General features: G+C 35.2%; 1 protein-coding gene across 8 annotated transcripts in view; it reads right to left on the reverse strand.

Annotated features, from left to right (window-relative positions):
* VPS13B (vacuolar protein sorting 13 homolog B) overlaps positions 1–13,961 on the reverse strand; it is a 434,621-nt gene that overhangs the window by 210,105 nt on the left and 210,555 nt on the right. For all 8 annotated transcript variants that reach the window (XR_011678368.1, XM_071421508.1, XM_071421509.1 and 5 more), the window contains one exon: positions 7,206–7,333. Coding sequence is in view for 7 of the 8 variants with exons in the window: in XM_071421508.1 (XP_071277609.1) it covers positions 7,206–7,333 (128 nt within the window). In the remaining variant the exon portion in view is untranslated. The remainder of the gene's footprint in view (positions 1–7,205; positions 7,334–13,961) is intronic.

Here is a 13,961-nt window from a genome sequence, read left to right on the forward strand (position 1 = left end):
AGAAAAATATAAGTAGAATTTTGCAAAAATAAATACATTCATGAAGTTTGTGTTTGTTTCTCGATTTAGAACTGTTTGAGTTGTAAAATGAAGCTAATTACATCTTTGATAAGTAGTTTATTGATCCAAGGTTGCTGAGTGTACTTTATTTATACTGAATGAAAAGCTAGGGTGTATTGTTACAGATGTAACAGATTTGGATTTTTTTTAATGGTAAATTAGTGTCTGTGTCAATTTGCAAAGATTTTTACAGTGACACAGATCGTGTTCTGGTCTATTAGTAATAGGCTGTAGGTCAAATCATTGTGGGATAATGATAAATAGATGACAAAAGAACTTAGGAGCAGTATAACTATTGTTTTATCCATGCTTTTGCTGAGTAAACAGTTTATAAAAAGTCACCCATTCTTCATATATATACACACACACACACACACACACACATATATATACACACATCTATGACAATTAACATCAAATGCTGCCTGGATATACAAACCATGTGGTAATAATCCAAAAATTCCACCAACTTGAAGAGATACTATACTTCATCACATCACCAGCAGCAGGATCTGTAGGGCATGTTTTACAAAGCACTCTGAAGAAAAGATCTCAGTACTCAGTAGAGTTTTTGCACTTCATTTACAGGTTAATACAGCTTTGTACTAAAGAAAAGTTCTTCCAATCACATTTGGTTTATTTAACTTTGCTGTATCAGGAATACTGAAAGTAGAATCACACAAGTTTCACCCCTTTAAATTCCTGATGAAAATTCCTTTTTTACAAAAGGAATTTTGTAGCTCTTTGCTACTCATTTCAAACAACTGAATGGGAGTTGGACCATGAATTTTGGTGGGCTTTAAATGGTATCATCAGGCCTCCATGTGTGATGGATACATTCAGCCCCCTCTACCAGACCTACAGTAGCTCAGTACAAGCTCCAAATGAGGTAAATGCCTGAGCTGTAGCCAGGTCAAGAACTCCAGAAAACCCACAAAGAGCAGAGTGACCCAATGAGCATCATGCCTGATCATGTGAATAACACTTGAATGTGTTTTTTCCAAGACTCAGTTATCAAGGAACAAAGAAAGCTGTGAGTACAAGGAGTCTCTTGCACACCCTTCCCATTGCATGCAGTTTGACTACAAGCCAATGACAGCCTAAGTGAACTGCCTTTGAGCTCTCCCTGTCAGTATGGCTGCACAGCAGTGACCTCCCCTTGAGCTGGGACACCTTTCAAGGCTGTTCTGAGAGGCCTTTCTACTAACAACAGATCTCTGGATGAGTTCAATTCAAACTTTCCCTAAAGTGCAACTGGTCTGCACACCAGTGACTCTCCCCTTGAGCTGGGACGCCTCCCATTGTTTGGGATTCCTTATCTGAGACTGAGTATTCTTTCTGTAACCCAAGGCAGAGAGATCCCTTACCTGCAATAGATCTGATAAGCTGCTGATAGCATGTTAAACTAATACTACTGAAATCCATGTAGGTAATTCCTTTAGACAGACTGTTGTCAAAGTCTGAGACTAAGACTGGGCCTGAGCTTCATCAGGAGTTCAGAAAGCAAGAGGATCCACTCTGTATTTCATGACTCAATGAAAGGACTTTTTTACTCTTTGTATTTCTTCTCTTAGAGATAAACTGTTGTCAGATCAGATCCAGCTGCACCTAAGCCACAGCAGAGATCTGGCAAGCAAGGAAGTCCAGTCTGAACTTCATGACTGAATGTTTCGGTTCCCTTACCCTTTTCCATCTTTGGCCTCCATGTAAATAATGCCAGATTTATTCCAATTCTATTTTCCCTTGTATATTTTGACCATTATTAAATGATAGAGTGAATCTTGCTATTGATCTTCACCAAGTCACACCTTTATGAATTCATATTAAAATCTCCTTTGCCAATGCCTTTGATGATGATTATTTAAGTTACTCTAAATCACTCGTTCATGACAAATTGGCACAGTCAGCAGGATCCTAAATCTGGATTTGCTAAAAATTGACAACATGTAATACTACAGAATTGCTTACAGATATAGTTGGCTTACCTGAATTTCATTTAAAGTTTTATATGATTAACAAATTTTGCAAAACATTACAGCAGGTTTTCAAAGGCCAATACAATGAATGTATGGACCCAAAAGTCCATATTTTAGAGCAAATTATGCCATGATTATAATCACACAAGAAACTACCAACTTGAATACACAAAGGCCCAGTAAGTGCAAAACTGAGTTGCACCTGTTGAACTTCTCGGAGGCAGATTCACAACGATCAACTTCAATGGAATTTGTGCACATTTAACTCACAGAATCTGGAAATTTGCCTACTCACAAGTTCCAGTGAAGGAATGGAAGGGTGCACCTAAAATGATGGAATTATATGCTGGACAAAAGTGAGAATGTGTGCTACAGATTGCTTCACCAATCAGAAAGTGTTTCAAAATATATGTAATCCAAATTCTTAAAATTAAACTACATCAATAGCATATATTAAAGCTATCATATAAATCTTTTTACACTTTTTAAATAACTGTTAAACTGTGTGCCTAAAATTGTGAATTTAATGTAAGATGTGACTGATTTATGTAACTGAATATAAATCTGCAGCAGTAAATCTTGCATTAATGTAAGGATCTGACAATCCAAGGGAAAGAAAATGAAGTAATCTGCCAGTAAGAAGTCCTCAAGCTGGGGGTCAGATCCTGTTCATGGAAACCATCTGGTTGGGACCCTCCAAGCCACACCAAACACAAATGATCTTTTAAAAAAATATCCTATTCATTAATGCTTCGCAGCTGCACTGAGCGTTACTTCATTTTTCCATGGCAACATCCTTTCTGTTTCAAGGATCTGATTTCAGTTTTGGTAGCAACATGTTCGTTTGCCAATACTGAACACATTCATGTGTTAAAGAGAACGAATTATTACATTCTTGAAACAGGATCACCCCTTATTTTCATTTCTATTATGTCAAGGCCTATACATGCTAAATAATGTACACTAATGATAAACCAATGAAGCAAGCAGTATTTTCCCTTCTACTTCTAAAACTTTAAGTAAAGCATAACTCTACGCTCTACACTTTTACAAACATGTAAGCCTCAAAATGTCCAACGACTCTTGCATAAAAAGGAAAGTATTAAGTTACTGGAGTATTTTTAATTCTTATTTTATAAAAAGGAATGTTGTTCACTAGAGAGAAGAGTGAAATAAATACTGCTGAAAAATTAGGTCTTCCTAACTGAGAAGGGTGGGTTGGAGGAAAGAAAACAAAGCCAGTGACTGCTCAAAAGTGCTATGAAGAGGGACAAGTTGTTCAAGTCTTTTCAGCCTTTCATGATAGTGATAACATAAGATTCCCTTTCATAACCCACATTTCACAGCTACATAATTCAATTAGAGGCGCTGGAGATTTTCTACAAGGTGACATTTGCATGAGCATGTCTCTCCAGGGAAGTTGCCTTTCTCTGAATTAGTCATCAACCCTTGCTCAGCAGCAAGGTAATGTGTTTTTCTGGGTACAGAATAACATCCTGCAATGACTCCCCAGGCTGCAAAGAACCACTGCTTACACACCTCCTGTGAGGGTTCTGGTGCACTCAGTATTGTAAGACTGTAGCCCAGCCTCCAACACCCAAATTTGTTCCACCATTTAGACCATCTGCTGCTGAGCCAGACATGCAGTGTTTGTTACAATTGAACAGAAAATCTTGTTTTGAAGGTAGACAAAAGTAAAAATGTTATAAATGCAAAGCAGAACATGTAAGTAAAGGAACTAAGAGAGCAGGCTACCTGTACAGAAAAATGACTATAATAAGGATCGGATATATTTTCTTTGACCAGTTAAAACACAGTGTCATTGTGCTTCACAGCATTCCTGTTCTTTCCGAAGAAACCTTCAAAACCTTTTAAAAGGTTTTATTTAGTTACCCAAAACACAAATTTTTGTTGGCTTGTGGTAAGTAACCAACTTAAGAAATAATCCTATCTCATAATTGCAAAAAAACTGCTGAGAGCTGTAACTGCTAAATTACAAGTCACAGAATCTATTCCTGACCCCTGGATAATGACACAATTCAAAGAACAGAAACACTTATCAAATCTGTCCTCCCCTTTCTTGCCTTTCAATGTTTCACTTTGTCAAAAATTTTTACAAGTTATATTCATTAAAGAAAATAAAATTTTCAGTAGTTTCAGGAAAAGGATTAATTTTTTCAAATAAATTCAGGGATATTTAAAGACATGTGACATACCAAAGTTTTATATGTAACAATTACATTATTATGTAGTTGGCACTTGTTGCAACATTACTCATTAATTAATTTATTTTTAATACAGATCCTTCATTGTTCTCAATGGAATTCAGCATTAACAGCCAATTAAAAATAATTGTGTTTATACTGCTTCACAATTTTAGCAACTATTAGTATGAAGAACATGTGAAAAATGAGTATTACCTTCCTACACAGAGTAACTGCCAAAAAGACTTAAAGGCTGCATATAAAATCCTACAACAACTAAATAATAAACCAACTTTTTATAATTAAATATGCAAGTCTTTTCACTTAAATACCACTACTCCAATGCATAAAACCTTCATGCAATATTCTATCAGAAGCAAGCCAGGGCTAGGGTGAAGCAAGTACCAGCTTTGGATCCAAAATAAACTTTCCAGTTACTTTAGTTCCAAACACATTTACTTACTCTAACTTCCACTAAAAGAATAATCCTTTGATGATTTTAAGTTATGAAGTTCAGTTTTATCTGACGACAACTACAGACTTTTCTGTTCTAAAATCATGTAACTAAAAGATCCAGGAACATGAAAATTAGCTTTAGAAAAAAAGCCACAGAGTCTAAATGCTCCAGCATTTAACCAGACAAATTATTCTAGAAATTTCCCTTTTTCATGCCAAATAATAATACAGAAAATCTGTAAAAACTTATAATTTAAATATAGTTATATATGTTTAATAAAATGCTTATTATGTATAATAAAATAAATATAATATACTTGAATTGCAATACAGAGTCATGATACTCATTTTCTTACCCTCTATACATTGCCTTGCACAAATTTCCCATTTGGGCAGATATTGAAAGAAACAAGCTATATATATGGCATTTGTGTTGAAAACCATAATAAATTAGACATAGGGACTACTAATAGTAATAAAAAGAACAGCAAACATACCTATAAATCCTTCATATTTCACAAGAAATAACTATTGCACATTTGTGTGGAAGCACGTTCTCAAACTTTCCTGCAGTGCTTCCTTAGGGTCTGTTGAAATGTTTATCTGATAATATTCACTAAACTTCTGGGAAGGTACTGGCAAATACCTTACAAAGTACAGTTAAACAATAAGGATGAAACAAAGGGTGCAAGCTACTGTATGAATTCAAAGGGGTGTTTAATTTCAACATTGACAAAACCCAAAAAATTAATTTCAGAGTCGTAATGATGAAAATAGAAACCATAAGTTTCTATTTACAGAAACCTGTACAAAGCAAATAAATCTAGAACCTCAAGCACCAGAAAAAGTACCCAATACAAAAAATCCTCTGCCAGTATGAGCCCTATTCTGTATGTTAGGTCAGAGAAGCAAGGTATTTAGGAATTACTCTTTGAGACAACCCCTGCCTATCACTCACCATTCTTCATCTCCACAGAAAGAAACAATACCTTATTTTCCTATCTAGTTACACACAACTTTGTGGTTGGTGCTTTACTCATTCCTCAAAACAAATTCAATTTGCTGGTTGCTCACTAAAACATGTACCATGAAAAATCTAGGAGTAGAGTATTGCAGTCCTGATTCAGCTTTCCCCTTTTATAAAGGACCCAGCTCTGCCTCGTTGTCATTATTATATTATTACTATTATTATGACTCAAACTGTAAGCTGCATTTACATAGAGTCTCACTGTGCTAAGTACCAGCCAGACACATAACAAAAATACACTGCTTCCTTCAAACAGATAACAAATTCTCTCTCTTATTTAGACATTTTAATCTACAGTGGTGAGAACATTGAGAAAGAAAGGAAAACAAGCAAAATACTCATGAAATAATGATTAAAGAGAAGGCTGAAAATGAAATAGATTAAATGGAAAACATCTCAACTTCACTGTGTTCTGCAATCAGATGACAAGTCTCAAGTTCTTGCTCAGGCAAAACCTGAACTTTTAAACTTTCTAAAACTGTGAATTTTAAGTACTTTTTACATGAATGAGGAGTGACACATGAAAGAGGAGTGACACAGACACACATTCTGGGATGAGCCTGCATATTATCAAATATACTGCCTGATAGGAGGAAGGAACAAGTTATTTTCTGTAATAATGACAATTACTTTCTGTAATAATGACAAAAAACTTGCCAAAAGTTGTAATTAAGACTTTTCTTTGGCAGTTTTCTTTTTCTGTGACTTTTTTAATTAAAAAAAAAAAAAGATTAGCTACTATATCCTGATGTACCATAAAATACTGATCTCATAGAATGAATGTATAGTTCAAGAGGCACGGGTCATAATAATTCCAAATTAGAATGATTTCTCAATAAGCACTTGATAAGTACTGGGAACAATTCAGTCATAATTCTAGCATTTCTAAGCCATCTAATATTTGTTCCTGCAATCTTAACATTGGAGTCCTAAAATGGCATCTATAATTCTACACGAAAACTCTGCTTTTACTGATCAGCAGCTACAATCTAGAGCAGTATAAACCAAATTATTTAATCCCAGCTACCATCTCCTTGTCCTTCACGAAAAAGTAGGCAAGTAAGCTGCTGAGCCTTCACTGTGTAACAACAGCAATTGTATCATACACTTCAGGAAAATATTTATCTTACACACTTTCCTGAAATAGTTTTAGAAAAGAAAGCATTCTGCAAATCTAACTGCAGTGTTTATGATGCAGAAAAGTGTGACAAGCAATTTTTACTAATATAATCTTTGAAGGATCTTTCCCTTTAAATACAAAACAGTATTTCAAAACCTATTTTAAAACCAAAGCATTCTTTGCTTAATTTACCCAAAATCTTACTTTATTTTTCATTCTCTCAGACTTTGAAACTACCGAAATAAGACAATAAAGCTTGGGAGCTCCTTTAAAACCTCTCTAATAAAAAGCACTAGGATGCATAAAAAGTATCATAAAGTCTGGAAACACATAGGGGGTTTTTCACTTCCTTTTCATCTTACCTGAAGTGTAAGGCACTTAACTGCATTCCACACTATTCCAATAAATTCTTTCATCCTTTCCTCAGGACTTCTGCAGTTTTCAGATGAGTTCAGCACAGTTTTCACAGGGAGTGACAAAGGACGAGATTCTAATGCAAACAAAAAAACCTCAATTACAAAAAGAAATCTAAGTAAATAATATACTTACTGATAGCAAAGAAAAACAATTTCTGTACATTCTGAAAGTCTTTCTCTCACTGTGCATATCTCACTAGGCACATAATAATTATGTGTCTGTATTAGTTTTAAACTTGTCAATACAACTGCACCAGTTAAGCCTTGTGAGAAATACAACACAATAAAATTAAATGTTCCAACTTCTTCAACATGAACTGCTAAGAAAATATTATGAAGAATGTTTGACTTAAACAAATTAGGACAATTTTCAAAGTGTGATAACCTATTTGATGATGCAATTGAAATTCAAGAGGTTTTCACATACATTGCCGGTGTCATCTAAAGGTATCACCTTTCTAAAATTGTAAGAAATGACAGACCCCATTAAATAACAGCCTTTACTTCATTTTCTTTGAAAAAATCCCTTTAAAAATTTGAGTATGCATCAAAAAAAAGACACAGAAATTAAACTATTTTCTTACTTTGTCAAATTTTAAGGCAATAAAGTATGAAATATTTCAGCAAAATTCATTGTTTTCTAATAAAAAGAGACATTTCATTAAACTGTTATTTAAAAACATGAACATGAAAAGATTTTAGAAATGTTAAATTAAATATAAGCACATTAGAACTTCAAAACAGGACTGTGAGTGGTGCACAGTTCCTTCTGACATGATTTACAAAATATCCACCTCATTGTATATTGGGATACCCATAGAACAACTGTCAGCTTATTTGACATTTCTAGTCTTGGTCTACATGTTGTTGAGCTGATAAAACTGCAGGAATAAATTACAAAGACTTCATTACTTAAATTTAAACTAAATTGAAATCAGTGTGTGACAATTTATATCTACCAATTTTACAGCTAGGAGAAATCTGTGACATGAAAATTACAGAAAAATTCTTAAGAAAAAATTATGCTCTCAATTAATCTAAGGAAAGCAAAAATACCTGATCGTTGATATTCATAACTGGTTCTTCAGTAATGCAATGAAACATGGGAGGATTTAAAACTGAAACATCTAAGTGGTGACCTTTAGCCAAGAGAATGCAATGTTAATGTCACTGGATGAATTAATCTGTGACATTTTCCCCATCAAAGCTAGAGTTCACTAACATTATGAGAAAAAAATCCCTCAACAAACAGTATTTTTAATCATCTTAAAGAGAAATGTTCACTTCATTGAACTGATGGAGAATCCAAAGATTCAGAAAAAGAGGTGGTCAAAAGAGTGCAAGAGGATTTTTATGGCTGCAGGATAATTAGTCCTCTCAGAGATTCATGGCTCCAACTATGGATATGTTGGAAGGATACAGAATGAAAACTGGATCGTGAGAGTGTAAAAAGCATGACATTTCAGGATTGTTTGTTGTCAGCTGTTCTGGAGAGACAAACATGTAAATTGTCCATCTGGAGAAGCAACATGCAATAGCTGTTTTATAACATCTCACATGGACAGCTTCATGCCATGAAGATATCCTCCATCCCTATTATGAATAGATTAAGTTAAAACAAAGAGATCAGTCAAGGAAGAGCTGTTCTCCTTCAACTAATTACCCCACCTCAATTCACATCATCTTCTGTGCAGGCCCTACACTACACATACGCTACAAGGTAAGGATCAGGAACACTTGAGTACCAAGAAGTATTAAAACAGGAGCCATTGAAGCACAGAACTCTGGAACACAAGTGTGGGCAAGGGTGAGAATGGCACACAAATCACTGTGAGACTCCAGCAATTTCACAGATAGGATGCTTCAGGTCAGGATGAGTAGATAAATACTATGTAAACCTACATATTCTACAATGCATTCAGCAGGGACTGTCAACATCCTACATCCCTTCACAAGTGCATTCCTCATGAGTGGGATTTAAAGCTAGATTTCGTTCCCATCTCCCATATTTTATTTGCAGGAAAACAAATAAAAACTGCTAATTCTCTCTCAATTAGCAGAGTAGCCAGCAACAACAATCTGTGAATTTAAAATAAGATTAGCTGACTGAAGTACCTCCTTTTTTTCTTCATTTATGTGTCATTAAAATCTGCAAAATTCCAGGAATATCCATGATAAAACCAGCTTTGCTATAATCCCTCAAGTTCAACCAAGAGATAAAAAAATCCGAAAGTCTCAAACCCCAACAGAAAGATAAGGAACCATTCAACCATAAACCATGGAAAATAGAACAGGAATAAAAAGTATATTGGAGTGGAAAGAAGACACAAGCAAAGAAGTAACTCCTGAAGAGAAAAGAAGAAAGCAGTACTTTTTTTTTTCCCTGTACTGTAAATCCCAGAATTTTGCCTGAAAGGATGCAGGGAAAGAAGTGTCTAATTCCCTGTCAGACAAGGAGATCAGGAGATGATATTTGCTAAGACACTGTCAGATGTGGCTACCATGTGTATTTGGCCAATCTTCTAGAGTAGACATGTAAACTGGATCAGCCTCATCTGTCTCAGTATGAATGTAATTTACTAAAATATTTATTCCACTTAGCTACTACTGAACTGAAAACCTTGAAACATTTCCTGACAATGTAACAAGTCTTGTGTTCAACCCAGGTGTCAGCAATAGCTAGACAGAAAATATGATTTGTATGAAACACTTCCAAATTGATGAGGGGACAAAAAAACCCCAACAAAGTGGGGACTGCTTTAGGTTATACCAGTTGAATAAAAAAAAAAACCACCAAAACCAGTGCACAGGAACATAAAATGCTCTTATTCTTATCTTTTAGTCCCTTGCTGTTTAATTGGTGCTTTTGCACACATAGACAGCACATCAATGACACATAAGCCACCACACTCACCAATTTCAGAACACACTGGTAATGAACAGACTTTAAAAAAAAAAAGAAGGACTCATCAAAGGAGTACTTTTCATAACTCATTTAACAATTTCTGGTTCAAGTACAGAGGGAATTCCAAGTTCTGCAAAATCCATCATTGAAGTACTCACTTTGTAGGCGATGCCACCAAGCAAGACTTATACGTATAAATTCCAGTTCAAAGTGTCTCTTTTGTTTAGACAAATGTCTCCTTCACTGTGTTTTTTAGCCTACTAGGAATGAGTGTTTTCAGAACTTTGATCCAGAAAATACATAAGTTTTAAAAATAAAATGAACGTTTGTGAAAATAACACTACTCTGTGCTATTAATATTCAGTGAATTAAGAAATAGAAAAGGGAAAAGAGAATTTCTGAGGTATGATTTGGGACAAATGGACATATCTTCAAATAATACAATGCAGAAAAAACTACTGGGTTGAAGAATGCTGATAATCTATAGGCACTGATGGCCTCATGCTTTACTCTCTCCTTACAAATAGCAATTAAACTAAAGGGAAAAATACCTTATTCCTGATTTCTGTGTGGCACAAACCTGCCAGATCTCAATCTCTCTGGCACAAGATGGACTCATTTTTCCTATCCTACTGTGTGCCTCAGATCCCTCATGCATGAAGAAGGCACCAGCTTCTTTCTGGCTGGAAATGGTCATCCTGCTGCAGGCAAATCCACAATTTCACTGATGCCCAAAAGCTCAGAGCACTCCTCCTTCAGGACAGGTCCACAGCCGGCCAGGCAGGCAGCAGGACCCTCCTCTGTTGTTGGAATCCAGGATGCTGAGAATTTTAAACTTTCTGTGCTTAAAGGCACAGACCCACAAGAGAACACTGAAATTCACCTGAGGCTGTGGAGAAGACTTTAAAAATTGATTGATAGCACTGGGATTACGGGTCTGTAGTCAGTTAGAAGTGTGTAATATCACAGGGTGGAAAGCTTAGAGTTTGGGGTTTTAGAATATAGAAATAAATATTAAACAAGATGGAGGTTTTAGGGTGGAGGCAAGTTGTTCTTCTTTACCTTCTTCTTCCTTCTTCTTCACCTTCTTCTTCCTTCTTCTTCATGGGTATCACCACCCACCCATGGGTTTGGGTGATATTTTGTAATTGGACAGAAAAGTCGGCATTGCAGGCTTTGAGGGATCAGTTATTGGGTTAAAAGGGAAAATAATCTAGGTGTCCTTTCTTAATTGGATAGTTTAAAAGACCTTGTAAAGAGAGATAGTAAGCCATTTTGTGCCTTGCTAATGAAAAGCTGCAGAACTCACGGTTGTGAGGCTGTTTCACTGATAAGAAATAATAAACACCTGAGTCCAAACATGAAACCATCTCAAATGCCTTCAGTCCTGACCTCGAGAACCCACACTCTGTCACATCTCATGGCTTACTCAGAATGTGTCTGTGCCATGACCTCACCAGGCTGGCTAAGCTTTCCTTCCACCATCACATCACCTGTCATACAGCCTCTCACACACCAGAGGGGAGCTAAGCTGAGGGAAATGCTGTTATAGACTGACCACAGTTACCAAGACATTGAAAGAAAAAAGCAACCAGAGGCAAATGTTCTCCTACCACATCGCTCTGTTTCTAGGGAGATTTTTCCTTCTAAAATTGGAAGTGGTCTGCATGGAGTCAGAGCACTCATGGGATTTCTTTTAACAGGTATTCAGTTTCATTAGTTAGATATGTCTTTCCATGAAAAAATAAACTTAAAAATACTAAGGTGTTTGCAACAAATACAACACCTTAAGGAACTGATCAAGGGTTCTAAAGGATTAGAAATAAGATCAAAATGCCATGGAGGAGAAAATTCAAACGTTAAACAACCCCCAAAAAATCAAAATGGCCTACACACACACACACTCACACATACATACACATTTATTTATTTATTTAAATTAAACAGAAGATTAATTGTTTTCTTTATATGTAAAAGAAATCCCCCAAATTACCCCCCTAATTAAACCCCAAACAGCCACTGCAATTTTCTGTAAACCAGCAGGTTTTTGTTTTGTGTATAATACTACATAGAAGTAAAAATTCAGTGAAACTTATTACATAAAAGCTTGTTTGTCCATAGGTTTGCCTTCCAATTTTCCTCACAAGTCTCTATATTTTCATACTTGCAACACAACAGAACTAAGCATATGTGGCTCTAAAGATATTTGAAGGCATTACAAATCATCTAAACTTTTCTGTAAATATGTATGACAGCCAAAGAAATTCTGTTCCCAATATAATACACATCCATTAAACAATTCTGTTCTGTGATTTAATATTAAAATATTTTACAAATACAAGGAACTGCAAAAGCACAAAGGAATTCTTTTTAAAATACTTTCTATCTTAATGCACCATTTTGCCCACCATTCAATTTCAAAGTTAACCAAAGCAGCAGCTCACTGAAACCATGCAGAGAAGCTCAAACCTGCATTTATCAATGTTTTCTGAACCATCAGTGCCCTTCAAAAGTCTTTCACTAATATTCACATTTTATTTGTGAAGTGTCGTAAGACAAGTTATTCCTCACACTCCCATTCCTGGATGAATGATACTTGAATTGTTCATTTTCTAAGAATAGACTATGTTAATTACTTTTTGAAATTTACACTCTCCATCAAAATGTTTGAGAATGAAAGCAGTACTTAAATAACAACAGGAAGTCCTTTTAAACTTATTAAAATATGCAATATATTTGCTCGAATACTGAATAGTCTTTGCATAAATAATTTCTGTGCTAGCCTTTGAGCATTTTTGCATTCCACTTTATTAACAGTGCAGATAATACAGTACTTTTATCAAGATAATAATTGAGCAACACAGTCCCTGACAACTCATGAGAGTAAGTCCCTTATTTTCAGGGAAGTGGCAGCAGAGAGGTGTAGTGACCAAATTTGTGTGCTCACCCAATGACTTAACAGCAGACTAAGTGTTAAAACACAGAGGCTTTTAACATATGTCAATAAATAGAGACAAATGTGATATTAATGTTGTGCAACAAGAAAGGATCTTTCTGTGTAAGAGTGTATGTTGGCTAGGGAATGCCTATGGTCAGCATTTTCTCCCACCAAATTCCTAATGATTGCTGCACTACTTCTGGCAAAAAATACCTATTTAGTTCTGGGAACAAAAATAAAAAAGGATTCACACTTTTGTACAAATCAAAACCAGCCATTCAGAGGCCAAACTGAGCTACTAGATTAGTAATTACAAAAATGTGATGTTTGTATGTTCCTATCTAAAGTCCACGCCTGAATTTATCTTAGTATCGCTTTCCATTCCAAGTACAATTCATACCATGAAGTAAGAATTTCAGCTTTTGGATCTGCAGTAAGTTCTGATAAATGTGGAATTCTGCCTAGTACTCTGCCTTTTTAAAAATACACATAAAGTTCCTTAGTCTTATAAATATAACCTGAAAATAAAAAAAAACCCACCACATTTGTTCTCTCTCAACATTGAATTTCTTCATACAGAAAGAATGTTTGATATACTACATTGGCTTTGAGTTACTAATGTTTCTGAAATTCACACAGTGAACTGAAGAAATCATGCCACCATAACAAAAATGTTAAACATTTCACTAGCTGACAAAACTCAGAAAAAATTCTTTTTGATAGATATTTGACTGTCCAGACATTTAAAACTTTCTATAAATCACCTGTGCCTGGACACCTTCCTTTTAAATAATCCAAGAACTAAAGCCCATTTATAAAAATCTTAGTATTTTCAGGCACCCTAGGTAAATGTGCATCA

The sequence above is a fragment of the Agelaius tricolor genome, unplaced genomic scaffold (assembly GCF_023055355.1).
Source record: "Agelaius tricolor isolate 1412-34295 unplaced genomic scaffold, bAgeTri1.0.p SCAF_2, whole genome shotgun sequence".
Classification (NCBI taxonomy): domain Eukaryota; kingdom Metazoa; phylum Chordata; class Aves; order Passeriformes; family Icteridae; genus Agelaius; species Agelaius tricolor.